Below are 13,822 nucleotides of genomic sequence, written 5' to 3' on the forward strand. Positions count from 1 at the left end.
TGACTGTTTTATTCCTGTGTAACTAAGCACAGGGTCTGGCAAATCACAGGACTCTGAATATTCGTGACATCAATAAGTGAGCTCCTGCTTAGCTAGCACCATTGTGTGCATGTGGAGAGAAGGGGGGAGAGACTTTCAGTATGCAGTAAGAGGGATGGTGGTGTCATTTCATCATTCCTGTTTGTTTTCCACACTGAGCCTGCATGTACTAGACCTTTGATGCCTAAGCAAAGTCTAAAGAAAAGTCCCTCAGGTCTGGTGTTACTGCTGGTGATCATTAGACACCTTTACATATGACTGGATATGAAAAGGTGTTCTATGGCTCCAGTTGTGAGAAAGACCAGCTCAGTTAGCTCTTCCGTTGTTTCCCTAAACACCGTCCTTTTCAGAGTCTGGCTTCTGGATTCTCAAGGCCTGGTCTGCATACTTCCTGTCCTTATGGCTTCCCAGGATCCGCCTTCTTGTTTCTGGTTGTCCTCCACATCCTTGCTGTTGAGCGCGCTGTCCCTCATTGCCAGGGAGTCTAGTATCCCGCCATTGTCCGTTCTCCGTGGGATTCTAGCAGAGGGTGCTTTCTTGTGCTGTGGTATGACTCCATTACAGCCACCGGCAGAGATGAACATGCCCTTTCACTATGGAACATTGCTCTGAAAAGAGGACCACTGACCTTACAGACAGTCCCTTTGTTACTCTATTGGTGTGCCTGAGATGTGTGGAGATGGAGGGTGGGCTGCTGTTGGAAGGTTGTGGGCCAAGGCCCGTGGCCAGGACAGACAGCTCCTGGGTTGCCATAGTTGGATTAAAGCACTGCCCCAGTCTCCTATTATCTACCCCAAGTTATCCCTTTTCTTCTTCACAAGTAAGATGCTTAGGCATAGGCATGGTTGGTTGCTCTTGTCAGTTGGGTTGAGCATCTCCCTGGTGAATATATTTTATGGCTCAGAACAGGCTTGCCTCTTCTCAGCAGTGTCGAAATCATGGCATGGGCACAACAATGGGGGCCAAGAGACTGGGGCGGCCTCCATGTGGTATCTGGTATCTGTCATCTTCTGTAACACTTACGTTCTTCCTGTGGAGATGGCAGAAGCCAGCGTTTTTGTCTCTCATTTAATCCATCTGGCCTTACCATGTTGTGTGTGTCTGTCTGGATCAAGATGGAGCTTTGTATTCTGGGACCCATTATCTCTGAGGCCCTACCTGTGCTTGACAGGTCAGGGCATCTACAATCTGCTCCCTTTTCTATGCAAATTACATACCCTGCCTGGATCTCAGCAAGTGGCTTCTGCATCCCCCATAATAAATCAGTTTCTGTTGCTACCAAGAAAATACATGCAATAACATTGCTTTGTTTTCTTTTTGAAAAATATATGGTCCCCCCCCCTTTTTTTTTCTGTTAAAAGTTGCCAAATTGTACGTCTTACTATCAGTACAGTAACAGCTTTTTGTTGGGGTCAGGAAGTGAAACACAATGAAATCAAATACTGTCTTATTAATTGTACCTATTGATTTTAAGATAGATGCAGTTTGTAATTTTAAACGTGAAAACTACATGGCTTGAACAGACAAGCCATGGTAGACAAATTGCTTTTGAGTAGCTTGCCCACTTTTCTTATAGCACTCTTCTCAGGAGATGAAAAAGGACATTGCTCTAAAATATACATAACTTAGGTTAGCCATAGGAGATTTGAAGAAGGTAAATTTATGGTAGTAAATCAGCTAAGATGAGAGATTCTAGGGTAATTTTTTTTTTTTTGCTTATTAGTTATAAAACAGTATGTTGTATTGATATCTTCAATTTTCTACCATCAATTCCACACACGGCTAGCCACTTTTCATCACTAGTTATTTGAGCAAAATATGCAAACTAGGCCTAATTTTATCTTAAGCAAAACCCATTAGAAAATAGAAAATCGGGGCGCCTGGGTGGCGCAGTCGGTTAAGCGTCCGACTTCAGCCAGGTCACGATCTCGCGGTCTGTGAGTTCGAGCCCCGCGTCAGGCTCTGGGCTGATGGCTTGGAGCCTGGAGCCTGTTTCCGATTCTGTGTCTCCCTCTCTCTCTGCCCCTCCCCCGTTCATGCTCTGTCTCTCTCTGTCCCAAAAATAAATAAAAAACGTTGAAAAAAAAAAATTAAAAAAAAAAAAAAAGAAAATAGAAAATCTGTGACAAAATTCAGGATAGGGGTTTCAAAGAGTACTTTGTAAAAGATTTCCTATTTGATTAATATATACAATTGGATGCTGATCTCTAAAAATTTTTGTTCTGAAATGCTAGGAACAGGAATAGCCTGTCCCAGCCTTTAACCCAATTTGTATACTTAAATATCACCTGCAATTGAAGAGAAGGAGCTTTGATTAATTTTAGGAAGTTTCTCAATGCAGTATGGCTGTAAGCATGTGAAGTAGCCAAAGCTATTCCTCACATTTCTTTCCATAGGGGAAAATTAACTTAAGCTAAAAGTACAATGAAAAGTCACATAGGAAGTGTTTGAATTATAGAATCCTCATTTCAAACACTTTTTGATAAGGAAAAAGTATTTAAATAGTTGGCCAAGAGCATACTTGGGAAACTGAATCATAGAGTACATACTTCTGATTCATAGTCCTGTGATTTTTCTAGAAGGTTAAACTTCCAAATGGGAAAGCCCCTCACACTGAAACTACTTTAAAGTATTTAAGTGTGTGTTAATAAGTTGTGGCACCTAAAATCTGATTTTTAGGCTATAAAGTCCTGCGGGGCACAGGGTAGTCCAACCCAGTGGATAAACCAATACTTAAGAAGTAATGTGGTTAAGGGTCATTGTAGTGCACAGGTTACCATGGCACCAAAAGTTGGGCTCCCCACTTAGCCTACGTGGAATTAGAGCAGATAGGTAGGTAGGGGGGAGACGGCTTCCCAGACAAGGTATTGGTAGAGATAACTGCCATTGCTAGAGTGGTGTACACCTGCAATGCATAAGGAGAATATGAAACATCATGAGCAGTGACCTTTCCTGGATTGCCATAGTTGGATTAAGGTTGATGTATATAGTGCAGGTGACAGCATAATGAGGAATGAGATTTAGGATGAAAATGGAAAACAGATCACAACCTTGTTTAAATTATTTGCATTTTATACTAAGGACCTTAAAGAACATTTGAAGAATTTCAACTAAGAGTAGGAGTGCTGGAGTTGTAGGATAGAGGATGGTTATCAGGGATGGGATGGTAAGTAGCAGTGTCAGTGGCAAGAAAATCAGTTATATGTCAGTAATGAAATAATCCAGGTGAGTAATGATGCTTGGCAATGCCAGAGAAAAGTAAGAAAATGCATTTACACGCTTAGCATCTCACACAGAAAGATGGATGGTGATGATGTGATTTTTTTCTCATTAGCACTTCCAGGCTCTGAAACTTAGAATCATCGTCATACTGTGTAATCACTCCATTACCAAGCTTTCTTAATTTTTCCCCATGAAATCTACTAATTTCACTCCGTCTGTTCAATCTAACTGAAATCCTCATTATTTAATATCTGAAATTATTGTTAGGATCTTCTAATTGGTCCTGCTGTCTCTAGATTTGCTGAGTAAACTCTGTAATCACATTCTTATTCTCCGAGTACTTCAAGCTTCCATGCTCATTCTTGTCCAGACCATGCACTCTCCACGAAGTGTATCTTCTTACTATCCTTGACTTTGCCCCTGCCTTCAAATGTATACATTAGACTATCTTACTTCTTCAGGAAACTGTTTCCCAAGCAATCTAGTCTTCCCTTGACTTTCTAAAGCCCTGATTTTACAGAATGTCTCTGAGACTTTTTACTGTAAAGCATTTTTTAGCATCAAGAAATTTTTGTGGATTCCCCAATATGGATTGGTTGGTAGTTAAGAACACTGGCTTTTGGGGGACAGTCATTTTGATTTCTCAATAAATAGCAAAATAGAGCATTGTTAGCCATTTACTACTTTATACATTTGTACATTGTTGTGTTATTTTGTATTTTGTCATACACACACACACACACACACACACACACATCCTTAAGAGTCAGAGCAGTGACCTGGAATCTCTTTCTTTGACACTGTAAATAATTTTCTATATATTGTTAAAATATACAGTTGACACAAAGCTCACTCCTTGATTAAAAGTAAAATTTTTAGTGGAAGTTCCAACAGAATTGTGAGTGCTGCCATTTTGGTTGTGTAGCCAATCCATTCGGTCTGTTGAAAGGAAAGCCTGGAGCTTCACTGTACATTGTCCCCATGGAGAGGAAGCAATATCCACTGTGGACCATCATTTGAATGTAAAAATCAATTAGATGCCAAAAGGAAATGTGCAAGGGTTCAGAAAATTGAGGGTATGACCCTCATTGTACTTGTTCTGTAGCATTCTCTCGGGAAGGGAAGGATAATGGAGGTGACATTCTACCAGTATCTTCAGGAGCATTTTACCTGTTTCATTTGGAGGGATGATTAAAGAGAAGTTTAGAATATAAAGTAGAAGCAAAGAATGGTTTTTAGTATAAGTCTTAAATTCTTTGGAAGAGCCATCTTAATTGTTTTTACCCTTCTACCCACTCCTCACTCCAACATAAACAGAGCTGTTTTGTTTGTTTGTTTAATGAAATGAATATACATATAGAATAGAACACTTTTGGAATCATCTATTTACTATTTGAATTGTCCCCCAGTTGCTGAAAGCACTTCTCTGATACCACTTTTGAATGTCACATGATTCCTTCATCTGTCTTCACGGTCATATTCTTGGTTCTTCATCATGTCAGTTATTATTCCCACCCCACTTTTGAGTATAAAAGCTTCTTAATTCTTCATGTTTCATTCTTCATGCCAGCTTTTTTTTTTTTTAAACATTCTGAAAAAGCTAAGTTTTTCCATTGCCAAGAGCTCATCATTCTAATGTTAAAAGTCAGAGTCCAGAAAAGCAGATCCTGTTACTCGACACCATCTGTATCACTAGCTGTTCATTTTCCACATCTTTCTTCCTTTCCAAAGTCAAAATATTCAACTTAAATAAGAAACAGAAATAATATTTATATCCCCAAAGTTCTTGAATCCTGTGTAGGACTTTGCAGTGCCTGGGAGTCTGACAGTCCTCAATTTATTTTTATTACATTTGCTTTTGTTTTGTTACCTAAGATTAATCCATAGAAGTTGGTAGGGGTCACTGGATTTGCTAAGTCCAGTGAAATTTTCCAATTACTAATGTCTTATTGTAACTTACTCATTTTAAGTTTTAAGAAGATAGATTCTGAAGACTTAGTCATACTGTGTGCAATTATTCCATTTAAATTTTTGTCTTCTAAAATAAATTTTAAATTAAGAGTATGTGATCCTATCATTAGGTATTTCTAATACCTACAGTAGTCCTTCTTAAATGGAGAGCAGTAAAGGATAGTTTTTCATGTGATTGGCTGTTTGTTCAATCATTCTGTCATTCACTCAACAAATATTTAATGATGCTTCTTTGAGCTGTGCCCTCAGAGGAAAGAACTTATTTACTGATGATTAAGAAGTAATATTATCATTTTCATTTTGTATTTCTCTGTTTCTATCTATTGAACAATTTATTTATCTCTAGTAGGAAGTCTGAACAAATCATTTAATTCTAGCAAAGTTGTCACAGCTACCCAGCTCTACATTAACTGCTAACTCTTACACTTGTGATAGACTGTAGATATTCCACAGCTGCTCTAAAGTTTGATTTACACAATGTACCTGTTAGGATGCTTTCAGCTGCGTTTAGTAGAAAATCCAATGCAGACCAGCTCTAACCATGAGGAAATGCACTGTCTTCATTGCTGAGCTCTGGAGTTGGGCAGCTTTGGGGACTACTGATTTCATAGCCCAGTGGTATTAGCAAAGACCCAACATCTTCCTGTCCTTTTGGCTGCAATATCTACAACTCAGCTTATCTAGAGGGTAATTGCAAGGCCCAGAGACCTTTTACTTTCCTGTCCATATCCAACAGAGGGGAGTGAGCCATCTCCCCAAGCATGGCTGATGGGGCCATTCTTGGACTAGTAACACTGGTCCATTAAATCAAGCAGCAGGCACCCATAGGTTGGTATATTACTGAGTTAACCCCTTGGAGCTAGATTGCATTCCTGAACACGATCAGAGTTCTATTAGGAAAGAGAAAGGGGGAATGTATTGTGGATAAGCAACCCACAGAGATCATTACAGTATCAACAGTAGCATTGCTTCTCAATGGGGGAGAAAAGACTCTCATGACCATGTAATTTAGAGTCAATTTTTGACAGTAAAATGTTTGTGATAACTAGATAGAAGTGTTTATTTATGGCATGAGCTGCAGAATTTGAGTTTCAATTGAAACCTAAAGTCATTTTCTCCATAATCATTAACATATAAGTCCCCAATCTTTTCCAAACTTCTTGGTGACCCAGTCCTTACATGATACCTTGCAGAATTAAGTAGCTTAATTTGTAACATGGACTAGAATTTTAATTGAGCTGCATTTGCATCTGTTGAAAACATGGTAATTAGGTGTGTTTTAATTGCAGAATGACTATGCTGCATTAAAGAGACATAAGCATCTTCACATTATACCTTCTTAAAGGAAAAACCTAACAGTAGCTACCTTTATAAATAATCACGTGGCACACTTCAGTGTATGGAGCAGGATAAAATAGACAGAAATGTTAGGCAAAAATAGAAATTTCTATTTGTTTGGAAGAAGATAATCATCTTCCCTTGTGTAGGCTATCTGCAAAATGAAATCAAATAATCTTTAAAGATGAGCAAAATTCAAGAGAAAAAAATGTAAAACACAGCATTTAAAATAGATTATCTAAATATAAGTTTATAATTAGTTCTTGCATTGTAATTTAGTGTAGGAACACAATAGATCAAGCCACTTACTCCTAATATATTATCAGTACTTTTCTTACTTAAAAAATTATTTATATGAATTTTTTTGTGGTTTCCTTTAAGTTTAAGGGAATAAAAATATTTTCTGTACTTTATTATAAAGGTAATATTACTAAATGTACAAACATTGGCTGCAAAAATTTAAAAAATAACCTGATCAGTATATCTGTGACCTTGAATATATATAGTTTAAAAAATTAAAGATGCCTAGCCAATTTATTTAAGCTTTAGATAATCACCATAATTCTGCATAGGTATAGGGCAAAGTGAGAGATACTTATTTTTTTCTATCAAATAATTTTAGAGTTCGAAGCATATATACTATGATACTCTAAAAGAACATCTTATGTTTGTACATATGAAGCCACATATTGCTAAATATTTTTAATTAGTTGGCATTCAAAGGGATTAGTTAAATCAGTACACCCCCAGAAGAGTTTCTGTGATAATGTATTATCTAAATTAGAATGTTCAGAATAAGCATAAAGAATTCTCAAATGTGCAAGTATCATTTTAAAACAGTCCACTTGCTTGGGGCAGGAAACTGAATTAGGATTTTTGATTTTATAAAATGAGGTTACAAAACCCGAAGTTAATAAATAATTTAATACTAATTTTCTCTGTTTCACCCAATTTAGAAAATAAGTGGTATTGCATACACCAGAAAATTATTGTGCCTATGAAAAGAATTGGCAACCAATATGACTTCAGCATATAGTCAGTTGTGAAGGCACTGCCTTTATTCTATTACCGAGCCAAGAGCCGACATATGCCCTTGTACTTCTGCCAAAACTATTAGGCAGAAAACTAGCAGAACCACTACTGATACTTCCATTCATGATTTATGATAATGGTTGCTGTGGAAGACTAAGTCATTTACATTTATTGAGCTCATTTTTTGTTTATAGTTTCAGATATTGTAGAGGGTTATAAAATCCATTAGACAATCCGTATAGCACTAACAGTAATCACATGAAAAATACTACAAACTGATTAGAGCAAAACCAAGTCTAGTGGGCCTTCCCAACATTGCCGTAGTTGGGGTGTGGCTAGTTTTGTCAGGCTTGATCGGGGGGAAAATAGGTATTGTTCTGCAACTCAAAGAACAGTGATACCCAGAGACTGGAGAAAACTTCAGTTGGGATAAAGTCATGAGTCAGGTTTACTGGTAGTCTTTCATCTGAACCACCTCTTATGAGTAGCTGCTCTCTGCCAGGCAGTCCTCATTTTAGAAGTTTAGAGAATGAGAGGCAAACTTGTAATCATGTCAGATGGGAAGTACAATAATAAAAGTTTGTACAAAGAGTTATGCAAGTATGCATAAAAGGAGTTTTGGATGTTAGGAATTTTAGAAAATTCACTAGCACCCATTTATCTTTGTTGAGTGTACCAATAAACTTGGGTTTTATAGTTCCTGAGAACTTCTGAGAATTGTTTTATAATGGTTTGGACGATTGTCTCAAAGTTAAGGCCACACCTGTTTCCCAAAGGGTTGAAACAGCAGTTGGCAATCAGGTACAACAGAGCCAAGTGTAAGGGTGTGAGACAAGATGCTTTAAGCCTGCTAAAGTTATATTTATATTCTCTTGGGAGAGTCACATTTGGAAAGGCTGCATATAATCAGCAAGTCATTGGGCTAATTGACCAGGATATTCTTTCCCTGCTCTGTGTAGACCAAAACAATTACAGCCTTAACTCAGCATTTATTTGTAAGGCTACTGAAAGCATACTGTAAATAGAGCATACTGAAATACTGTAAAGCATTGACTAGCAATGCCCATCTGAAAGTTGTAATTGGCATCCTTTATCAAATCTGTACCATTCCCATTTATATATTAATTTAACCAACAGGAAGAAAAGCAAATAAAAAAAAAATCTACAAATGTCCTTTGGAGCAGGAGAATGGTTCACAATTGAGATAACCCAGTGCAGAAGGAGGCAGACCTTTCTAAAATCAGTTTCATGGTTGCTAATCAGTCCTAGAGTTTGTGTACATTTGATCTAGGTTCTTGATTGATTTCATCAACATGAGCCACAAGTCACAGCATTAAATGAATACGCAGGATTGACAATAGGTTTCTGAAATACAATGCTGACTGCTGGAATTATCTTCTGGACAGACTGTGTAGTGAGTGGGTGATAGATGACCTCGACGTGTTGTATGAAGCATGGAATTGAGCAATCACAAACAGAGCTGATGAAAGAAATGCATGAAAGTCTTGCTGAAGTACAACTGTATGGGACAAGAGTATGGGGCTCTAGGAAGAGCCCCACAGTGGGACTGTGCTGGTCCCAAACCTTTCTGTTTCCTCAGCAAGAAATGGAAGATGTTGGTCTAAATGACCTCCAAAGTACCTTCCGGATTTAGACATGGTGATGCTTTTATTCTTTAGCTGTACTAAGGCATGACCTGCTGGGATGAGAAATCTGTTGGCTCATGTTTTTTTGTTTTGTTTTTTTTTTAATTTTTTTTATGTTTATTTTTATTTTTGAAAGAGAGAACGCGAGCAGGGGAGGGGCAGGGAGAGAGAGGAGACACAGAATCTGAAGCAGGCTCCAGGTTCTGAGCTGTCAGCCCAGAGCCTGACGCAGAGCTTGAACTCACCAACTACGAGATCATGACCTGACCCAAAGTCAGAGTTTAACCCACTGCACCACCCATGTGCCCCTGTTGGCTCATGTTTTAACTAAATGTGTTAACAAAAGGAATTGGACACTTTTTTTTTTTTTTTTTTGGTATTATCCTAAGTAGCTCTGGCATTTAAAAAAAAAAAACAAAACAAAAAACTTTATTACTTTGCAGTGGTCATGCCATTATTGATAGTCACTTCTCAGATTTGTGATGGTTTAATAGCAGAATACTGAGTTTGTTTTAACTGGTCTTATTATACTTTCATATTATCTATTACTAACTGAATTGTCCCTTTGTGGTGGAGAAGCTAGACTTCGTGAATTTCACTTGAAGATACATTTACTTGTCTCAGAGGTCAGTTCTTTGTGAAATACTGAGAAGAGGCTTAACTGTTCTATTTGGTTCTGTGTTAGAAGAAGCTCAAAAACGTTGATTCACGTTTTATTTGTTGATGTACGAGAATAAAATGACCTCAGAAGTCAAGGGGCAATCTGAATCCCCAATCATTCTTATGATATTTGGAAGAAAATCTTAGGCAACCAATCTCAGAAAAGATTTATGATAGTGGCTGTTAGTATATACATTTATTATTTTTTAATAGAGAAATTCTCAAAATTCTTTTGCTAGGTGGAAACCTACTCTTGTTTTCTTGTCATTCTTTCAAATTAAAAGGTTTAGGGCAGCAGGATGCCTGGCTGGCTCAGTCAGTACAGGATGTGACTCTCAATATCAGGGTCATGAGTTCAAGCCCCATGTTGGGCATGGAGCCTTCTTAAAATAAATTAAAAAAAAAAAAGTTTGGGGTATTGAAGTTCCCTTGGACCATACGCTTATTAAGTGCTGCTTCAAAGAATGGAATATTATTATCACTAAGTAAATTTTGCATCTGCAAACTTCAGGGGAGTGTGAGGTTATTGATTTACACATTTTCCTGACTTTACCCACCTTTGTAGATGGACACGAAGAGTTATTTAGGATTAGAAGATATAATTGCATTTGCTTATGATGTTGACCTTATTTGATGACAATATAAGGAGAAGCTCCAGAAACTGTAAAGATCAGTCTTCTCTGTTCAGAAATCACAAACGGACATATTTGGGAGCCTGAAGAAAGAAGTCTTTGTGCTGAAATTGGTGTGCTTACTAGTGAATGGCACAGTTTCACAAATTAATGAGGGGCCAGATTAGATCTACCTTATCTGTCCCCATGAGGAAAGGAAGCACTTGAGGAACTGCTTGTTTTCTTTGCATTTTGCAAATCCAGCCCACAGGACCCAGAGGGGTCTATGCTGTGTGACAAGGGCCTACTAATCCCTCCAGCTTGCATGTTGCGTATCAAGGAGGAGGTTACCCCAAGTGAATCAGCATCTGGCCAGAAGCAGCTTCTCTCTTTCTATTGGCACATGATCTTCACATAGGAATACCCTGTGCATGGTAATCATCCACATCACATGTTCTGTTCTCATTCTCCTCACAAGTCAATAGCATAAGGGCGCCTGGCTGGCTCAGCTGGAAGAGCATGTGACACTTGATCTTTGGGGTAGTGAGTTCGAGCCTGTGTGTTGGGTGTAGAGATTATTTCAATAAATAAAAAGTGAAAAAAAAAAAAAGTAAATAGCATTGCAGTCCATGTTGATAGCAGGCTGTACAGCAGTAGAAAATGTGGGAAAGCAATATCTTCCCATGTATTTTAGCTTCCTTCGCTTTGTTCTTTTGGTTCACTGTATTCCTTATCCTTGTTTGTGTGTTTGTTTGTTTCTCTTCCAAGTGGAAGAAGACACAGAAGAAAGTTCAAGATCAGGGAGAGAGTCTGTATCCACTGCCAGTGATCAGCCTTCACATTCTTTGGAGAGACACATGAATGGAAACCAAGAGAAAGGCGATAAGATGGATAGGAGAAAAGATAAAGCTGGAAAAGAGAAGAAGAAAGATAGAGACAAGGATAAAGACAAAATGAAAGCCAAGAAGGGCATGCTGAAGGGCTTGGGAGACATGTTCAGGTAAGTCTTCAACAACCCAAAACAGATGGTCGCTAAACATACGTGAGTGTGAGGTTAATACTAAATTTGAGAAGCACAGACTTGCAAACATTATCTCTGAGGTCCACCACAAATCTTTTCTCATTTTCAGTCTTCGCTATTATACTTGTAATTTGTACAGAATTTTGCTTTAGTTATTTCAGACCGTTTTAGCGGCCTTAAAGATGAGATCTTGCCAACCATGTAAATAACTGTTGAAAGGAAGAAAGGACAAGTCTTCATTTTAGCTATGCAGAAGAGTAAAAGCCCCATGGAGACAAAGGGCTATTAAAGCAGTGTTTGTTCTTTTGTGTGTGTGAACAATGGTTCATTATTTAAATTTAACATAGAACTCAAGTTAGTGGTAGCATTTAAAGGTTCATTAATAACAAGTCTAATAAAAAATGTTGCAAATAGAGCTTCAATTAAGCTGTGTTGATTAATTTAATACTTATTACTTCAGTCTGTAAAGATTTCATTAAATGTAGTCTCTGGCTGTTTCCTGACAGTTGTTTTGTGTCCCTAAATTATACTCTGGGATTACTTAGCATATCGTTTTTTTACAAATCATTGTTACACAGTAAAAGTGACAAGTTGTTCAGAAGTTGTACTGAAACTCTCCCATAAATGTTCATCTCAGGTGATTTATAATATTCAGGCATTTAATGTTAAATATAAAGATTGCTTGATTGTTCCATAAATTAAGCCCCTAAACATATCAAGATGATGGTTTGAAATTGAAAACATACAGCAGAGCCACTTGACTCTTCAAAAAGCAGTTACCCTGTATTAGGAATCCCTTCCTTTTAACTTTTTTTAATTGCAAAATGGGAACAAGAATTTTTATTTTCATGGAATTTCTTGATTTATGATCCTGAGGTTGACCTCAATAACTCAAGGAGTTAAAGATATGTCAAGCCTGCAAAGTTGAGGACTCAGGGCACAGCCTGCAGGCCACACCACACAACAGATGTGCTCTGTACACGTCTGATTAAATCGAGTGCCTGAAAGAAGTAACTGTAGAGGTAGGTAACACAAAGCCTGGGCTGTTAGCCACATTAGCTTTAATCTAAATACAATGAGATTTCCATCTCCGATGCTTCAAGACACTGGGGTGCTCATAGTTTTACATTAGAGTTTTTCTTGTTTATATACTACTCCTGAATGTGTTTTCAGTCAGATCATCTTTCTTCATTATATTCCGTGTCCAAGAATACTTACAGAATGAAATTGCTCTGACTACCACTTTATTTCAGTTTCTATGTTAGCCAGGGAGTGTTTCCTTTCGTATATGCAAACTGACAGCTCCGAAGCTGGCCCCTACCTAATGCACAGACAGAAGGCCATTGCCCATCCTTTAAAATTTAAGGAATATATGTTACTGTCTTCTTTAAATTAGAGAATACGAAAGGGGAGGGTATCTCCCCGAGACTTACACATTCAACAAGAAGTGCAGTCTCATCCAAGTGCCCTCCTGAAGTCTCACTGAAAGCCAATGGCTTGTTAGTTTTCCTTCATCAGCCAACAGTTCTTAGGTAGACCTAGTGATCTGTTCTTCTTGTGGAATAAAAAATAAGAAAATTTCTGGTTTGTTTTTATAAAATATGTTATAAATTATTTCATTACAAATTATTTTTTTCCGTAACTTACAACTCCAGAATAAGAGAGGCCATTTGGTAGATGTTTTCCTTTTGCGGCCAGAGGAGTGGAGAGTGTGAGGGCCTGGGGACATGTATGTTTCAAAGAGATCTTGACTAGTAACCCAATAACCACCTTTTTGCTAAAAGTTCTGTAAAATACTATATGATATTTTCTCTAGATCAAATTCTGTACATTATACCTGCAACCTGTAGTGAGAGCCAGCTTTGTGATTAAGAAGTTTGACCCATTTGTAATTTCAAAGGCCTGCATATTTTCAAAAACCAACTTCTCTGGTTAGGTACAGGAGCTAAAGGTTTTTTTTGTTTGTTTAATTTGTTTTTTGTTTTACTAAAAAATAAGCTTGTATTCTCCCAGTGTTTAAGAGTAGCTATTAAAGAAAATCACTATATTCATACCTTTCTGGGAACGTAGAATCAATGGTTTGCTAGAATCCACCCATGTTGGCTTGTGAGAACCAGTGGCTCAATGTTTAGAAATTTTGCCAAACACAGACATTATAAAAATTAAATAAGTTTCATAAAAATCAAAAACAATACTCAGAATTCACCACTTCCTAATTATGTTATCACATTTTATCATGATCTCTGCTTTCAAGGTTATCTACCCCTTTTGCACTGTCATGG

The 13,822-nt window shown here is 37.6% G+C and overlaps 1 protein-coding gene across 22 annotated transcripts in view; it reads left to right on the forward strand.

Moving 5' to 3' along the window:
• Positions 1–13,822, forward strand: part of PARD3 (par-3 family cell polarity regulator) — a 668,338-nt gene that overhangs the window by 456,335 nt on the left and 198,181 nt on the right. For all 22 annotated transcript variants that reach the window (XM_058681495.1, XM_058681510.1, XM_058681501.1 and 19 more), the window contains one exon: positions 11,288–11,519. In XM_058681495.1, coding sequence (XP_058537478.1) covers positions 11,288–11,519 — 232 coding nt within the window. The remainder of the gene's footprint in view (positions 1–11,287; positions 11,520–13,822) is intronic.

Source organism: Neofelis nebulosa, chromosome 8 (assembly GCF_028018385.1).
Source record: "Neofelis nebulosa isolate mNeoNeb1 chromosome 8, mNeoNeb1.pri, whole genome shotgun sequence".
Taxonomy (NCBI): domain Eukaryota; kingdom Metazoa; phylum Chordata; class Mammalia; order Carnivora; family Felidae; genus Neofelis; species Neofelis nebulosa.